The 16725-nt window shown below is 36.0% G+C and overlaps 1 protein-coding gene across 9 annotated transcripts in view; it reads left to right on the forward strand.

Moving 5' to 3' along the window:
* Window positions 1–16725, forward strand: part of ZMYM2 (zinc finger MYM-type containing 2) — a 93145-nt gene that overhangs the window by 25774 nt on the left and 50646 nt on the right. For all 9 annotated transcript variants that reach the window (XM_063330877.1, XM_063330939.1, XM_063330932.1 and 6 more), the window contains 3 exons: window positions 6011–6296; window positions 9843–10008; window positions 10806–11018. In XM_063330877.1, coding sequence (XP_063186947.1) covers window positions 6011–6296; window positions 9843–10008; window positions 10806–11018 — 665 coding nt within the window. The remainder of the gene's footprint in view (window positions 1–6010; window positions 6297–9842; window positions 10009–10805; window positions 11019–16725) is intronic.

A 16725-nucleotide genomic window follows, 5' to 3' on the forward strand; every position in this document is an offset into this window, starting at 1 on the left:
GTTCTTCAATTTGGTCATATATTACCAAATGTACTTTTGCAAAAGTCTTAATACCTTTCATATTGTATTGTGGAAATGGCAGTATGAAGCTAAGCTTAAAGTCAGACGTTAGATTGTGGGATTTTTGTGTTAATCTTGAAACTGATGTCAAAATTTGACTTCTGAATTTTAAAGCTGGGAAGTTTTTATACTTCGTGTGTCTCACTGAATAATTTAGGAATTCAGTTCCTAATCTTTTACAACCAGAATTCCCACCATTGCTAGTTGATCCCTTAGACATGGGGTATGATTCTTGTAACTCAGATGGTCAAGTAGTCATGGATGAGAACTTAAAGCATTTGTTACCTTAAAGTAGTGCCTTTGTTTTTCTTGGAGAAAGTGCATCTTAAGAAAATCGGCATGTGCCTTAAGCTACTGAACTTTTATTTTTTGTTGTGATTAAGAGAGACACAAGAGAATTTTGCCAGTGTGAAGTCTTGTAGGCTTGGACCATAGCGGTATTGAAATAGATTGAGTTCAGAGAGACAGTAGTGGCTGGGAATCCTTTTAGGGATTTAATGAAGACGACTGACTCATAAGTGGATATGAGAGATGTATTTCAAGGTGTATGTGTATAGGATTTTTTTTTATTTCTGTGGTCTGTATATTTGAAAAATAAAGAGCAGTAGGTTCAAAAGAAAGCAGAAAGGGCTGCCACGGGTAAAAGAGAAGGAGAAAAATACCAAACGAGAAATTAGAAAAATGACAAAGAACATGAGAAGAAGAAACAAGAGGAAGAGAGAGGGAAGACAACTATAGTGGAAATGGCTTTTACACAAGAAAAAGCCTGAAACACGGTAGGTGCGGATCACTTAAGGGTTTTTGTACTTATAAAGATGTAAAGGAAAGGTTTTCAAGTTCTAAGTTTCAATTTTGTTCTTTTTCCCTGGAAGTTGCCTCCTTTTCTTCTAAAAAATCTTATTAGCAGAAGTTAACCCTGCCTGTTGGAAACTTTGATAATATGACAGGAAGCATTTGATCTTACATATGTTTAATGTATTCTGGACAATTCCAGTCTAAGATTGCTAAGGATAGATTCATCTTTTCTGGATCAGTGGTGTTCCATCTGTTCTGATTTCCAGATTTTGAAAACATTTCCAATGGAGGTGGAGACTCCTGCTTAGTTAATTTAAGCCTACTGATGATAAAAATGCTTTGATTTATATAATTTGAAGAACATAGATTGAGAAACCCTGCTTATAGTTCAGAAATAGGACGTAAGAAGTTGGATAGCAAACTTTGTTTTCAGATACTAACTTTCTTTAGGGATTTTCTAGCCAGAATTTGTTGAATGTCAAAACTTTATCTAAGGACTAAATACATAAATTTCCAGAGCAGTTTTGCAAATCTCAGAACTAGTGTGCTACCTTGCTAGGACATTCTAGCTTGCATCTTGAACAAGACCTATTATTCATGTTTGCTTCCTATATAGAAGATTTAAAGCCTTGAAGATGCAAACATGTATTGTTCCGTGGTAGTGCTTCTTTTTCACCTAAAGACAAAGGAATTAGGACATGTGACATCTGCACGTTGTTAGAAAAATAGTAGCTAAATAGTAGCTCAGTAGTGAGGCTCTGGCAAATACATTATATGTATTTGTGTCAGAAATAGTGTGGCCAGCAGGACTAGGGAAGTGATCATCCCCCAGTACTCAGCACTGGTGAGGCCGCACCTTGAATACTGTGTTCAGTTTTGGGCCCCTCACTATGAGAAAGACATGTTGGTGCTGGAGCATGTCCAAATAAGGGCAACAAAGCTGTTGAAGTGGCTGGAGCACAAGTCTTACAAGGAGCAGCTGAGGGAAATGGGAGTGTTTAGCCAGTAGAAAAGGAGGCTGAGGGGAGACCTTACTGCTCTGTACAGCTATGTGAAAGGAGGTTGTAGTGAGGTGGGTGTCGTCTTCTCCCAAGTAACAAGTGATAAGATGAGAAGAAATGGCCTCAAGTTGCATCAGGGGAGGTTTAGATTGGATATTAGGAAAAAGTTCTTCACTGAAAGGGTTGTCAAGCATTGGAAGAGCTGCCCGGGGAAGTGGTTGAGTCGCCATCCTGGAGGTATTTAAAAGATGTGTAGATGTGGTGCTGAGGGACATGGTTTAGTGGTGGAGTTGGCATTGTTAGGTTAAGGGTTGGACTTGATGATCTTAAAACGTCTTTTCCAACCTAAGTGATTCTATATGTGGTTTGGAAGATTTCTTCTAGATCAGTGTTATTGTATTCCCCTCGGCTAAGTGACTCCACTGTATGGGAAGCAGTAGGTGCACGTCAGAGAAACTTCTGTCCAGTACATTAATTCAGAACCTAGTGTCCCAGTAAGCACTGAAGAACATTTGATAGAATGGTTTGGGTTGGAAGGGACCTTTAAAGACCACCTAGTCCAACTCCCCCCTCCCCCCTGCTATGGGAAGGGACATCTTTCACAAGATCAGGTTGTCATCCATATGTGTCCAGTTTAGCGGCAAAAATTTTGGGGGGGGAACCATATCAAAGTCTTTTGGAGAAAGAATCTGGTTTTTGTCCATCAAAACTGCTCCAAAAATAGAACCAACACCTAGTCAATTGAGGATGAAGTTCAGAATTGCCCTCAACTGAACCAGGTCATTAATGCAGATGTATCTGAATACATTTGAAGAGCTACCTACTGCTGTAAAACTTTATTACTGTCTTCCTCTCCACCTCTGCCCCAGGTTGTGCTGATACAGTTTTTTCAGCTTTTTTAAAAAGTCATTATTTCATTGAGCCATTTTTGCAAGATTGCTCCACAAATAAACGTAGTGGTGCAAATGAGGGTAAAGAATAATTTTATAGCATTTTAGAGCAGGAATGAGTGAAAAAGAATGGGAGCACCCTGAACAGCTGTTATAGTAAGAAGAATCATAGAAAGGTTAGAGTTGTAAGGGACCTTAAAGATCATCTAGTCCAACCCCCCTGCCATGGGCAGGGACACCTCCCACTAGACCAGGCTGCTCAAAGCCCCATCCAGCCTGGCCTTGAACACTTCCAGGGATGGGGCATCCACAGCTTCCCTGGGCAACCTGTTCCAGTGTCTCACCACCCTGACAGTAAAGAATTTCTTCCTAATATCTAATCTAAATCTCCCCTCTTTCAGTTTAAAATCGTTACCCCTTGTCCTATCACTACACTCCCTGATGAAGAGTCCCTCCTCATCTCTCCTGTAGGCCCCTTTTAGGTATGGAAGGCTGCAATAGTTTCCCTGGAGCCTTCTAGAGGCTGAACAACCCCAACCCTCTCAGCCTGTCTTCATAGGAGAGGGGTTCCAGCAAGAGCTCAAGAAAGTGAACATGAAGCTGTACAGTCTCATAAACTTAGCCATTAAAGAGTTGCAGATAGGAACGCGAAGGATGAAGACATAAGGGCAGTGAAACTCATCAGGAATCAGCTAAGGAAGTGTGATACACCGTTTCAGTTCGAGGACATGAAAAACAGATTTTACAGATCCTTTGTAGAGAATATAAAGTGGAGGAGGTAACATGGTTAAAAAATGAGATGTGAAGAAAAGTCACAATGTAAAAAATAATGTCTATGAAGATGTGATAGGGAAGAAGTAAAAGAAAAAAAGGCAAGAAGATCTTTTGGTGTTCTTCTGGTATATTTGTAGAAGGAGAAATGCAACAAAATGTCAATTATGGGAGGCTCTCTGAAGCCTTAAGATACTAAGGAAATACTGAAGTAGACTTAATGAGGTACTGGGAAGTCACGGTAAAAGTTTTAAACCCAAATGAACCTAGAAAATTCAAGTTTTCGTTAGAGGCATTTGAGCCCTACTGAATTAAAAGCACATGTAACTCTGCTGCATGTGCTACCTAATCCCGATAAGAGGTACAATGTGGTCCCACTTGAAACCTATGAGAAAAGAGAAGAATCTCAAAATATTTGAAGGTGTTAAGGTGCTACCAGGATATAAATATAACTGAGGTAGTAGACATAATAGTATAGAAAAGCTGGAACAGGGCAGCCAAGTGAATTTTAACTTTAAGCACTGTGGTAACATATCTTAGTTTGTCAGTATGGATACTCATGCCTTCAAAGGTAAACTTCTTTAATGGTTTAAAGAGGAATGTGTTTTGTTCTGCTTCCTTTCCCTCACCTCTTTGTTCCAGCTCTTCTATTTACCCTCAAGCACTACGATGGGTAAATTTCCAAAGTGGCTGAGAAATAGAACATCCTTGACAGCTACAAAGTCACACTGGAAAATGATCTTCTATATGCTAAGGAATGTGTGTTGTTTGTTGCTGTAACAAGGGTTCTTGGAACTTTGCCCTGAAATGAATTTTAAAACTATGCAGAAGAATACGTTGTTAATAAAACAGAAAGCGGACTTCAGAAAATAGTATGAGGAAAAGGGTGCCTCCTGTTTAATAAATTCATATGGACCAAGATAACGTCCCTTAAAATTAAGGTATGGCAGTTGCTGAAGTCTATGGATTAAGGTTTTTGTTATCTAAAGTTACAGAATTTAAAATAATCTGTTTTTTATTTCCTTATTAATACTAGTTGTAATACCACTCCAGGAATATACTGAGTTACTGCAGTAAGGCATTCAAGGCTTTAGGATTTTTATTTAGTTACAGTAAATACTGTGTTTACTCTTTACTTAAAAGTAGTATACAAGTACTACCAAATACAGTAATATTTATGGAGGTATTTACTAGTCAGTAAGTTGGTGAAGTACTGTTCCAGATGCTGGGAATAAAAAGATTGAAAGGTAAGTCCCAAGTGTTGGGACACTGTTTGGGCTAGCTGACATGTACTATTGAAAATGTGTATGAATGTTTGGGTTTTTTATAATGGAAAGACATTTCTGTTCAGGTTTTATTTCATGCTTAAGTAACATATCATTCTTGGCATTCTTCAGAAGCTCAATGTTCCTAAATTCTGGTGATAATAATTTAAAATGAAAGCTTAAATTCCAGAGAAAAGCCTAGAAATTACATTTTATTTGGAGATATTTACACCCCACCCCACCCGGAACTGTATATTGTGCTCCAAACCAAGATACCGAGCATGTAATTTAACAGAAGCATGTTATCTTTCTAGATATATTTCTGTTGGGGAAAAAGTTTTACCTAAGTTCTTGTGTCGAAGTTTCTCTGTAGCATGTTATGCTACAAAAGATTGGGCAAAGGTGACTTCATTCCGTAGTACTCCATTGTACAGAAATGCAGATGGAAGACTACTGAAGTCTGGAACACAGGGTCATGGATTTGTGTACTGCCAGAACTTAATGAAATGTTATTTTCTAGGTACATTGATTTCTACTGAGGGAGACTTGGAATTCTCATGACTTTGCCAGTTTGCACATTAAGTGGTTTTCATTGCATTGAAAAGGTTATTGAGAAAAACAAGAACTCTTACAGGAATCAGTGATGTAAATGCAGATCCCCGATGTGGAGCTCTAACTGCAGTGTAGTTCTCTGGCTGCAGGCTGGACTAGGAAGCCTGTACGGAGACCCCAAACTCTAGGGTTTATCACCAAGGCCAGACAAACAATGCTTGTTAAAGATTTAGAACAAAATAACTAATGAAAATCTATATAAATTTGTAGAGTTTCTATCTCAAACCTTAGTTTAGAAATTCATGTTCTCTGTTGGTATCTTTTTTTTTTTTTAATTGCAGTTGGTAATTGCAGTTTTGTTTGTCTGAAGATAAAACTGCCAGTTTGCAAACCCAGTGCAAGTGAATTGAGGTCTGCAGAACTTGTCACTAGATGCAGAATGGGACCATCCTGAAATTTGTTCGTATTCTGAAGCTTTGTAACAGTGGAGAGTGGTACCACCAAACAGCGTTTTACTTTAAACCTGAATTTCTAAAATATCATCTTCCTCCTGTTAATTCTCATTTCCAACAGAAAAATTATTTTATGATCATATATCTGTGAATATTATTCTATATATATATATATATATATATGTACACATCTGTTCACTTTTATGTTTTTTTTTGTCTTGAAGATTCTTGGATATCCCAGTCAGCTTCCTTCCCTAGAAATCAGAAGCAACCAGGTGTGGATTCCTTGTCACCTGTAGCATCACTTCCTAAACAGATTTTCCAGCCTTCCGCCCAGCAGCAGCCTTCTAAACAGGTTAAAGTCACATGTGCAAACTGCAAAAAGCCTTTACAAAAGGGACAGACTGCGTATCAGCGAAAAGGATCAGCTCACCTTTTTTGTTCTACTACCTGCCTCTCATCATTCTCACACAAACCCACTCCAAAGAAACTTTGTGTTATGTGCAGAAAGTAAGGGATTTTTAAATTTTGTTTCATATTAGGAGCTAAATCCAGTAATATGTGAGATTCTCATGCATGTATGGGAATTGCTCCATTAATGATATAAAATCTTGACTATAGAAGTACTTTATGTAGTGTCTCTTTAATGTTGTTTGGAAATGTTGAATTCACCATACCAGCTACAAAATAAAAAGTATACCAGCTTTTGAATTTGGAATATGGCAGATTGTTTCTATGAAAGCCAATACACTAAAAATTACTGATATTTTTTTTTTTTTTAAATAAAGGTAAGGTGTCCAAGTTACAATATATCCTGTGACAATTCTTTAGATTTAAAGACTTTTGTGGAAAAAAGTGGACCTCGTGTTGCATAGAAAGCATTCTTTTTGATAGATTAAGATATAAAATCAAGAGGCTTTAAAAGGAGTAGAAACTGATACTTGCAAGAAGCTGGAAGAAATTTGGGAGCTCTTCGACTGTTGACAGTGTGGGGAGAAGAGAAGCCTTAGAGTTTCCCCATAGTTAGGGGCAACTGTGACAACTTTTGAAGTTGAAGATACCTTAAGTGGGCAGCACAGAGGGAGTGACAAGCATACCTAGAAGTGTCTTTCTCTAAATTATTGATTAGGTTTGACTTGTAATTTTTCATTATTTCCCAAACTTAAAATTGCCAAAGAGAAGTCTTCCATAGTTGTACTATTACAGTACAAATTACTGTAACAACAAAATAACTGTACTGTCTTTTTCTTTGAGCATACTGATTACTGAGATACTTGCACTTTTTCATATTTTTTCAGTAAACTCTCTCCAGTACACCCTGCAGTGACACTGGTTAAATGATGAATTCTTGCTGACCTAAAGGCTTGCAGTAAAGACTACCTTCATTAATGCATGTTTTGGAGAGCGTGGTCTTTGCTCAGTTGCAGATTTAAACTAGTGAAGAAGTTTTACTTAGTGGCTTGTATTCAGACGTAAGCTACTGGGCTGAATAACTCTATTTTTCTTTTTTTTTTTTCCCCTTGAGATCAGTAAAAATAAACTACAGAAAGTGTTGATATCTTGTGTATTCATACTTTGGTGGACTGAAAACCTTGCAGATTTAACACATTTTAGCTTTTTAAAAATATGTGTAAAAACTCTCAACCTTCGCCTCTACAGAGCTAGTTAAAAGCACTCTGTACTCTTTCTATTGGCTTGTACATGTTTATACACTTTTTTTAAGTAATTGCTGACTACCATCTTCAGGTAGCTGCATTATATGCAAAGATGAATATTAGACTCATCTTTTTATTTCTGACTGAAATCTTGAAAATTCATGGCTAAATCTGTGCTGTCTTGCTACTTTGGAGATACTTATCTGTGTATTGTAAGAGGCTACGTGCACTGCCCTAAATGAAAAGGCTTTATTTTTGAATGATGGGGAAAATAACTTATTTCTTCTAGCTTTTGAGGTTACTTAAAATAGTTATAGTGTATTTGATTTCTAGAGAACCTCCGAGAAATCACTTTTCACAATTTTTGAGGTGATGTTGGTCTTCGTTCTTCCAGTAGTATGGGGTTGCTTACTCAATTACAGTTAAATACAAGGCAATATATGCATGAAATTGTTCCTCTGTAGCATGGCTTTGTTGTGAAGCCCAATCTTATCCAGCCTTTTTTTTGCCAAACTTTGGCTACCTGATGGTAGCAAACGAGGTAGTCTTTGCTCCACACTTGCTTCTGCATTCTTTTCCTGCTAAAGCAGACATAATATTGTTAGATTGCAATTCAGTGAAAGGATAATGTAGGTTGGATAGATAATAGTTGATATGTCTTAGGTTAGACTTTCAATGGTAATGCTCAGATTTACCTTTAAATACATAGATTAGATTAAGTGGAAAAAGTGAAGCCTATAATAACTTTTAAAAAAATTGTATAACCCCATCTGAGAAGTCAGAATTCTTGCATATTTTGTTGTAAACCACTTTTCTAGCACTCTTCTTAACCTTTGTAACTACATAATAGCATAGAAATTATTGTAAGAAGGAAAGTAGAGGAAATATCTGTCATTCTCTTTAGCGTTTATAATTTTTATTGACTTGTGTTACTCTTTTTGACTTTGCACTTGTGTCCTTTGATACAGGTTAATATGTGCTTTCATACAAGTTAATAGTGTTTGTAAGGCGTGGTGGAATCCAACTAGAAACTGTAAGCTCCTCAGGGCAGGAACTCTGGCTTTGTTTTGCAGAAGAGAAGTGATAACACTCCCCAGCACAAATCCTTACTAGCTTGCCAAAGGGCAAGCCAAAATACGCTGACTTTCCTTTGATGGAAGAAGGCAGGCTTGCAAGTGTTAATAATCCAGTTGATTTTCAAGGGAGTCTGTCTGGGGAAGCATACAACATTTTTCCAATGTATCCCACTCATCCTAGTTTTAGGGCTCCTAGATATGAGTATCTGGTGCATGTCTTTTCCAACTGGTGACCCATTGTGATGTCAATAGAGATCCAGACGTGCCCAATCAATTTTTAATTTATTCTGCCCAATGGCATTTCCTGTATGTCAGTAATAGTTTTCTTCCTTAGACGGTAAGTGGGGGGAGGCTTTTATTTCTTCTTTCTTCTAGTTTATGGTATGTGGTAGTTTGGGATTAAGAGTGAAACTACCTTAGAAACGACCTCAAGTTTGGTAGACCTGGTGACAAAGGTGCTCTGACAAGCTTCGCTAAGTTTGCAGCATGTGCAATATACAATTGAAAATCAGCAAGTCTAGAATTAACTTCAGTGAAAAACAGTGTAAGTCAGTTTAGTTAGAAGAAGGTTTGTTCTATTTCAAATTAGTTTTATTAATGGATGCTTGTCTGGTTTAATGCATTAAATTGGTGCAGTTTCATGAGCAGCTGCGTGAACTGTTCAGGTGCTTTGGAACTTTAATGACGGAATTAACTTTCAAAAAATTTTTATATGATAAAACTTCAAGGCAAGTTTGTGGTAGAGTTTTAAGCTTTTTGATTATGTTTATTAAAGTATGAGAAAACAACCTTCTCTCCTCCCCTCATCCTGTCCTGAGATTAATACTGGAATGGTGAAGTTATATACAAATAAATACCTTTTACTATAAATTTTGTCTTTTACAACAAAGCTGATTTTTTCATATGGAACTTAAGCATAGCTTTTGTGTAAAGTTGCAAAAGGGCTAGTTTAAATTTATTCTGTTAATTTTTTGTGTAAAGATTGTTTGACACAGCTGTTACCTAATGGTGCATTAAAGTCGCTTAGTTCTAGAATAATGTAATGGGAAAAAAATAACCCAAATCCAAACAAAAAAAATAAGGTTTTGCACAGGAAAGATGTTGTACTTGCAGTACTTAGAGTAGTTGTAAAAATATTATTAAACTTAGTGTTTACATGTAACTAACAACTGTACATCTACAAAACCGGTTTGAAATGTAAACATTAAAAGGAAGAACAAATGTTACAAGATGTAAAGTGTTCTTGTTTAAATAGAGATATATATATATATATATATATATGTATTTATCCACAAGCACACTAGAGGGTTTTTTTTGTCTTTCAGAGATATAACAACAATGAAAGGTACCATTGTTGCTCAAGTTGATTCAAGTGAGTCTTTCCAGGAGTTTTGCAGTACATCATGTTTATCCTTCTATGAAGATAAACAGAATCCCTCGAAAGGAGTTTTGAATAAATCAAGATGCACTATCTGTGGTAAACTAACTGAGGTCTGGCTGACTGCTTTTTCTCTTTGTCTTTCTCAGTAGTGATCCTGTTAATAACTTGCATTCTGAAATAAGAGAACTGGAAATAGGGAAATTTAAAATCTGATTCAGTATTTTCATATGCAGTGAGATACTAAGATATGCAGCCTTAATATTCATGAAGAGCAACTGAAGAAAGAAAGAATTCAAAGAGGTTAATACTGATTTTTGTTACAGAAACTTGAAGTGCCTTTTGCCGGTACCTTGTAGCTACTGTCAACAATTTTATTAGGTGTAGAATCTTGTAATTATAACCCCGATCTCCCACATAGAAGAATTAATCTTGAAGTCAAGATTTACTATTACTTACTTTTTTGCTGTATATTTTGAAAGATTTTGCAAATATTTTTAGAGATATGTTGAACATACATGATTTCAAATTCTCATGAATGTACTAATTTACTTTTGATGCTGTTACTGGACCCACCATAGTTCAGGCTACTACCTTATATGCCATGTTGTTAGCCTGCAAATTGAGCATTTTATAAAATTGCATAAATTGACCTACTCTAATATGCAATTATTACATGCTTCCCTGTGATCTTTGCTTCTAGGCTACAAGAGCAAATGTGTCCAAGATCTTTTCCTAGAACACCCAATTTCTGTTTCTGTATTTCACGGTCACTTCAAGCATCTCTGTTCTTGAATAGTGAGATAGTATAATCTGGTTTTAGTTATTGTACTTGAATGTAAGACTTTGGCTTGTCTAGTAGTTTCAGGTAACTGTGTGGTGATAGAATACTTTTTTTTTTATTTTTTAGATTCGTCATGAAGTTAGCTTTAAAAATATGACTCATAAGCTGTGCAGTGACCACTGCTTCAATAGATACAGGATGGCGAATGGTTTAATAATGAATTGCTGTGAGCATTGTGGGGAGTATTTGCCTAGTAAAGGAGCTGGAAACAATATTCTTATTATTGATGGTCAGCAGAAAAGATTCTGCTGTCAGAACTGCGTTGGTGAATACAAGCAGGTAATTACTACTTGACTTATAAATTAAAATTACATAAACATTAATACTTCTTAAATTTATCCTGTTATTCATAACATGGGTTTACTTCTTATTAGAAGTCTTAAGTAACAAAGACTTCTTTTGTTCTTAAGTAACAAAATGAAATTCATGCCGGTGAGGCCAAACTAGTTGGACTGGACCTTTTACTACTGGCTTTTTTTGATGTTGTTGTAACAGCAATAGCTATTTGTCATTAATGAAAGTATAATTGAAATTAAACTTTCTGTTAAAAATTTCTATTTCTTTCTAATGGATTTATCGCTTGTGAGTATGTTAATAGCAAGCCTGACACACAGGCTTACTGGTCTTTAAATGATGTTGGTTTTTAGATACAACAGTTTGTTTGTATGCAATCAAAACACTCAAAAATGTGCAGAGCATACAGATCAGACATAGCTGGGAGAATGCTCTTAACTGATTACACCTTGGCTGCGTACCTGTACTATGTCTAATCTCCTTCACTGTACAGCATAGGATTTCAAAATTTATTGTTACTTTCATCCTTCCACGTCATAAATTTTGTGCTTTCGTTTTCTTTACTTGGTTTATTTTTCATTTGTTAAGACTGTTAAGATAGTAATAATTGTTGTGGTTAAAAAGAATTATAAATCAAGAAACCTGATGCTGATGTCTTTTACATATTACAGAGCCAGCTTAGCTCTGAACCATTGCTAATGGTTTAAAGGTTTGTTATTTAGGTTTAACCATTGTTAAAGGTTTAAATGTTACTACAGTATTTATGGTATAATAGGATATCTCTGAAATACTAAGTATTTTGGTGAAGGATATGCAATTTGGGTAATTTCTTTCTTTTTTTTCTTTTGCTTGGTACATTTTGATCGTGAGTTTGTAGGGATAGTGTTACAAAATACGAAAGTACTATTTTACTTTATCTCATTTTTGAAGTTCACACTTGAATATGTGAGTGGCCCCAGTGCTGCACATTGCTCTGGGTTCTTTCTTCATCTCTTTCCATTTTTAAGAAAACAATGATCCAAGAGAAAAGGGTGTACAGTGCTGAATGTTTAGAAGTTCCTTAATGTTGCATCATGTATGTTTGTATTTTCTCTTTGGACATTCAGTTTTGATGCTTTTGGGGATGGCTTTTCTTGTATATATGCAATGTGCAAACAGCAAATTTGGAAGGTGCGTATGTAAACAGCATAACTGAAAACGTAACATAAGCGTTATTCTTTTGTCACAGCTATACCAAAAGGGACAGGATAGGTTTCCAAGATACTAAAAACATAGGCATGCCCAGAAGCCATGGAAAGACTTGAAGAAACGTTGAATACTGTCTCTCGAAGAAACAAAAGGCATGAGATTAACTTTGAACTTGAGACATTCCCAAACAACCAGTATAACATGCACTGCACATGGAATTATGAAACGAACGTGGAATTTTGAGAGGTCGAATGATAAATCTGTGTTTAACACTCGTTACAGACTGTACTCTATTTGTTCAGATATTTTTGTATTTTTTTTTTTTGTGCTTAGATACATGTATTTGAGAATGAGAAGGATGTGGGTAGCAAGTTGTATGTTCTGGTTTGATTTGGGGAGGAGCAGCAATTTGCAGTACCAGGAATCTTCACAAGTAGTGTTGGGTAATTGTGCATTATTGTGAGGATCCTTAACAGAACCTTTAAAATTGAGACGCATTGTTTTGGTGTATTTAGTTCTGACAGCAGACTTTATTCAAGCAGGTTCTTAATTCTTTTGTGGAAATATTTCGTACTGAGGAACTGTAAGAGGCTGTGAGAAACTCAATTCTAGTGTTCATTGGCATCTGGTTTGGAGTGGTGGTTAAATGTAATTCTTAACTGGTAGGTTTCAAATGTTTCCTGGAGTGTGGGGGCTTTGGGCTATTTTTGATATTAAGAGAACCTTAAAACATAAAATTAGAAGTTTTTTAGTTAATGTTGCTGTAGGTGTCAGAGTTGCTCAGGGCACAATTATTTGAGAACACATAGTTGTCTAGAAGGATTTATTTAGGGTTGAACTTCCATTTGCCTTAAGGTTTTTTGAACTGAATGTATTCAAGGAATTCTGTTTTTTAAAAAGGAATTTAGACATTGGAAAGTATCGCTTGACAACTCATTGGGCCACAATTGATAAATTGTAGGTTGCTTTATTCAGCAGTAACAATGTTTTTTTTCGAAACTTTTTAATAGATCTTACTTTTAAAGGAGAATCAGTGAAGGAGAGACTATAGGAGAGTTGCTATTACATACTGAAAGTATCTCAATGGACTCAATAATATAGGAAAAGTTAATGTCATTTAATTATAATAGCATTGTGTTGTACAACTGATTATCATGTGTCACACAACAGTTTTAGCAAATGTTTTTTTACAAACAGTTGTAAAATAAATAGGTCTTATTGGTATGAGCTTTGTATTAAGCAGTTTCTGTTGTAAATGTCATACACCTATCAATATGCTATACGTTTGTAGTAGTAATAAATGAAAACTGATTCTTATTATTTGTACTTATCTATATACTTCATCCCTATTTTTTTGAATAAATATTACACTGATTTGAACAATTAATTTTCAGTAAGTTATCACGGATATTTTTTTCTTCCTGGAATGAAAAAATTAAAACTGTGGGTAATAAAAATTACTGTGGCTCTTGGAATGGCCGCTGACTGTTGGTGGGAGGCAGGGAAGTGAGAAACATTGTTATTCCTGGCATGGGGAGTAAGTTTTTTTTCTGAAGTGTCTAAGTCACCTTTCAAGGTGATGGATGCATTTAGCTTTCTACATACCAGTTTCAGAATCTGTTTTAAAACAGACACACAAATAATCTTGAATATTGCATCCTGTGTTTTGCTTTTCTGAGAGGCAGTGGTTGTAAAACTGATGTCATTACAGAGCTTAGGGTTTTTTTCATATTAAAAAAGCTATGAAAAATAAATAGGTTAATAAATTGTATAAGACTTTTTTTTAAAAAAATTTAAATAGACATAGCCTAACTAATACTCACTGTGGTTATATGCAAGAGCATGTTAATTTCCTGGTGGCACAACAGCCATTCATGAAGACAGCTAAGTACAAGTCAAGCTTTTTAAAAAATGAATAAACAGGGATAAAATCCTTCCTCCAAAAATGAAATCACTGTGACAATTTAGATAAAATGTCAAAACCCTTATTGCAAATATTTTTTTTTTTAAACCTGAAGAAGACTACTACTTCTAAATTGTAAGTTCTTTTTACTTGTTGCACTGAGGTTCAAGCTGTACATGTGTAGAGGGATAAGAAGACTTAAAGAATGATGCTAAACAAAATAAAACGAAAAACAACGCTAGAAGAGAACGAGATATCTGACAAGGAGGTGGCTAAACTGTCTGTGTAATTGTGCAAATGCTGAAATATTTTATTTGAGTAGGCGTTTCATATAATTAAAATGAGAACTTAATCATTTTAAAAATTACTTTAGTGATTCATTTAAAAATTAGTATCTATACAACAAATTCAAACTGACCTCAAATGTACCTGCCATGAAGATGTATTAACCAAAAGCACATAAATACATTTTGATGTTTCTGCTTTTGATGACAGAACGGTAGGGGTTGGAAGGGACCTTCGGAGATCACCTAGTCCAGAATTTCTGATACTATTGTATATTTTCTGTCTCTACAAAACTAGTCAGCTTTCTTTTCAAGGCAGTTGCAATGTTGTTTGTGTCCTGGCTTGCTCGATTTGGGTACAGACTTTACAACCTTTTTTTTTCCAAGGAACAAGCAAATGCTGTGACTTGGCTCGTGCAACCAACCATACCTTTTAGTTTCTAGCTGTTCAACTAAGATAAAGCTGAGTCTATGTGTCTGTTTTTAAAAATACAGTCTTTAACTGCTTTGTTTACTGGCCTGATCAGTCCACAGTGCTCTTGATTCTGCCATGAAAGCATTTAGTGATTTACTAGTTTAAAATGTTCCTTGATTACTTTTATTTTTTGTTGCTTTGTTTCCTTAACTAAAATTCTTCTTGTTAGAATGTGACCTGAGATTAGCTTGCTTTGGGTGCTTCTTAAAAGTGATGGTCTTCGTGTGCTGTCAAAAAAGGGAGGGAAGGAGCTCTAGCTATTTCTTCATAGGCTTCTTAATAGCTCTGGCATGAAGTGAGTACCTGACAAATGGCAGCCAAATGAGTATGTTCCTAGTTGGAGAGGATGCTTGCAGTGCCTTTTCATCTAGTGAAAATTTTACTTCAGTACTGAATAGAAGTGCATTTTGTTGACTTGATTGATTAGAAGAAGGCCTATTACTGAACGTGCTTCAAGACTAACCAGGCTATGCCATCCCTTTGAGCTACTGGCCTTACAAGCAATAGAAAAAACCCCCACCCGGCCAGTTGTGCTTCCTTGTTTCAAATCCTGCTCCTTGCCAAACAGCTGCTTTTGTGAAACTCTCCTAAAACTCATTTCATCTGCTTTATCTGTGTGCAGGGATTTAGGAGCCTTCACTGTATACAATAATATGCATATCAGTTCTGCAACTTTGGATTGCTCTTTGTGTAGAGTTTGTATTTAGTCTCACAGAATGTATTGTTATCTACTGCTTTAAATCTCACTGAATGCTATGATAGAATGTCTTGTCACATCATACTTCAGTGGAAGCATCTAGGGTTTTCAAGGGTTTTCAACTTTGTCTTGTCCCATGCAGCGTCTGTTCCTTTTCAGTTCTGCTTTGCTATTAAGACAAACCTGTCCTCCTTTTTACAGTACAATTAACAACAAAATCTGCTGTTTCCTGCAGTTGTTACTGCTTTGTAAATACTGTTGACAAAACCAGTGAGAGCTGAACAGCTCCTATATGTTGAAATACTAGAAATACTGACTTTTCAATTTATCACACACACACCCCCCGCCACCTCATTTCTGTTAACTTTTATAGACAAGTTCTGTGGTTTCAGCCAGTTCAAACTGTGGTTTAATAGTGGAATCTCTTCCTCAAATGATAAACCACTTCAGTCTCACTTTGAGTAATACTTAGCTTGGTATTAAGTAATCTCTGGTAATACTGAAGTCTGATACTACGTATGCTTGTACAAATTAAGATAGCTAGATGCTTTTTACACCATCTATCATGGTTAAATGACAGAAATCTTTATCAACCAAGAAATAATCAATTCCCTTTTCTTCCTGCTCAGTGGTGTGGGGTTTTTTTTGAGGCCTCTAGGTGTTAACACCTCCAGTTTCTTGCATTTCTGATGCAAATCAAGTCCTTCTAGAAACTATCCTGTTCTTCTGCCTTTTCTTCTACCTTTTATTTACTCCTGTTTCCAGAACCGTTTGTTTTGCCATTTCTGCTTCAAATGTCTATCTTCATCTGTAGAATTTGCTGCTCTTCAATAAAAAACTATATAATCAGCTTCCTTAGGCACCTGAATATCATTCATAGTAAATGTTCGGGATGTTATTTTGTCAATAGAAGATAAAGTGCGATAGGTACATAAGAGATGTTGCTACTGCTTTGTAGTTCTGAAGAAAAGTACTTGACCACAGTCAAAATTGTGAGGTGTGATCTGTGTGGGAGCACAGGAAATTCTTAGGAAGAGGAAGCAAGGAGGTACTATGACTAGATAATGGAGTTAGGATGGATATAACCACATCTGTGCACTGCTGTACCTGGAGTAGTTGGACAGGGTTGAGGAGAAGGAGGACAA

The sequence above is a fragment of the Chroicocephalus ridibundus genome, chromosome 1 (genome assembly GCF_963924245.1).
Source record: "Chroicocephalus ridibundus chromosome 1, bChrRid1.1, whole genome shotgun sequence".
In the NCBI taxonomy this organism is placed as follows: Eukaryota; Metazoa; Chordata; class Aves; order Charadriiformes; family Laridae; genus Chroicocephalus; species Chroicocephalus ridibundus.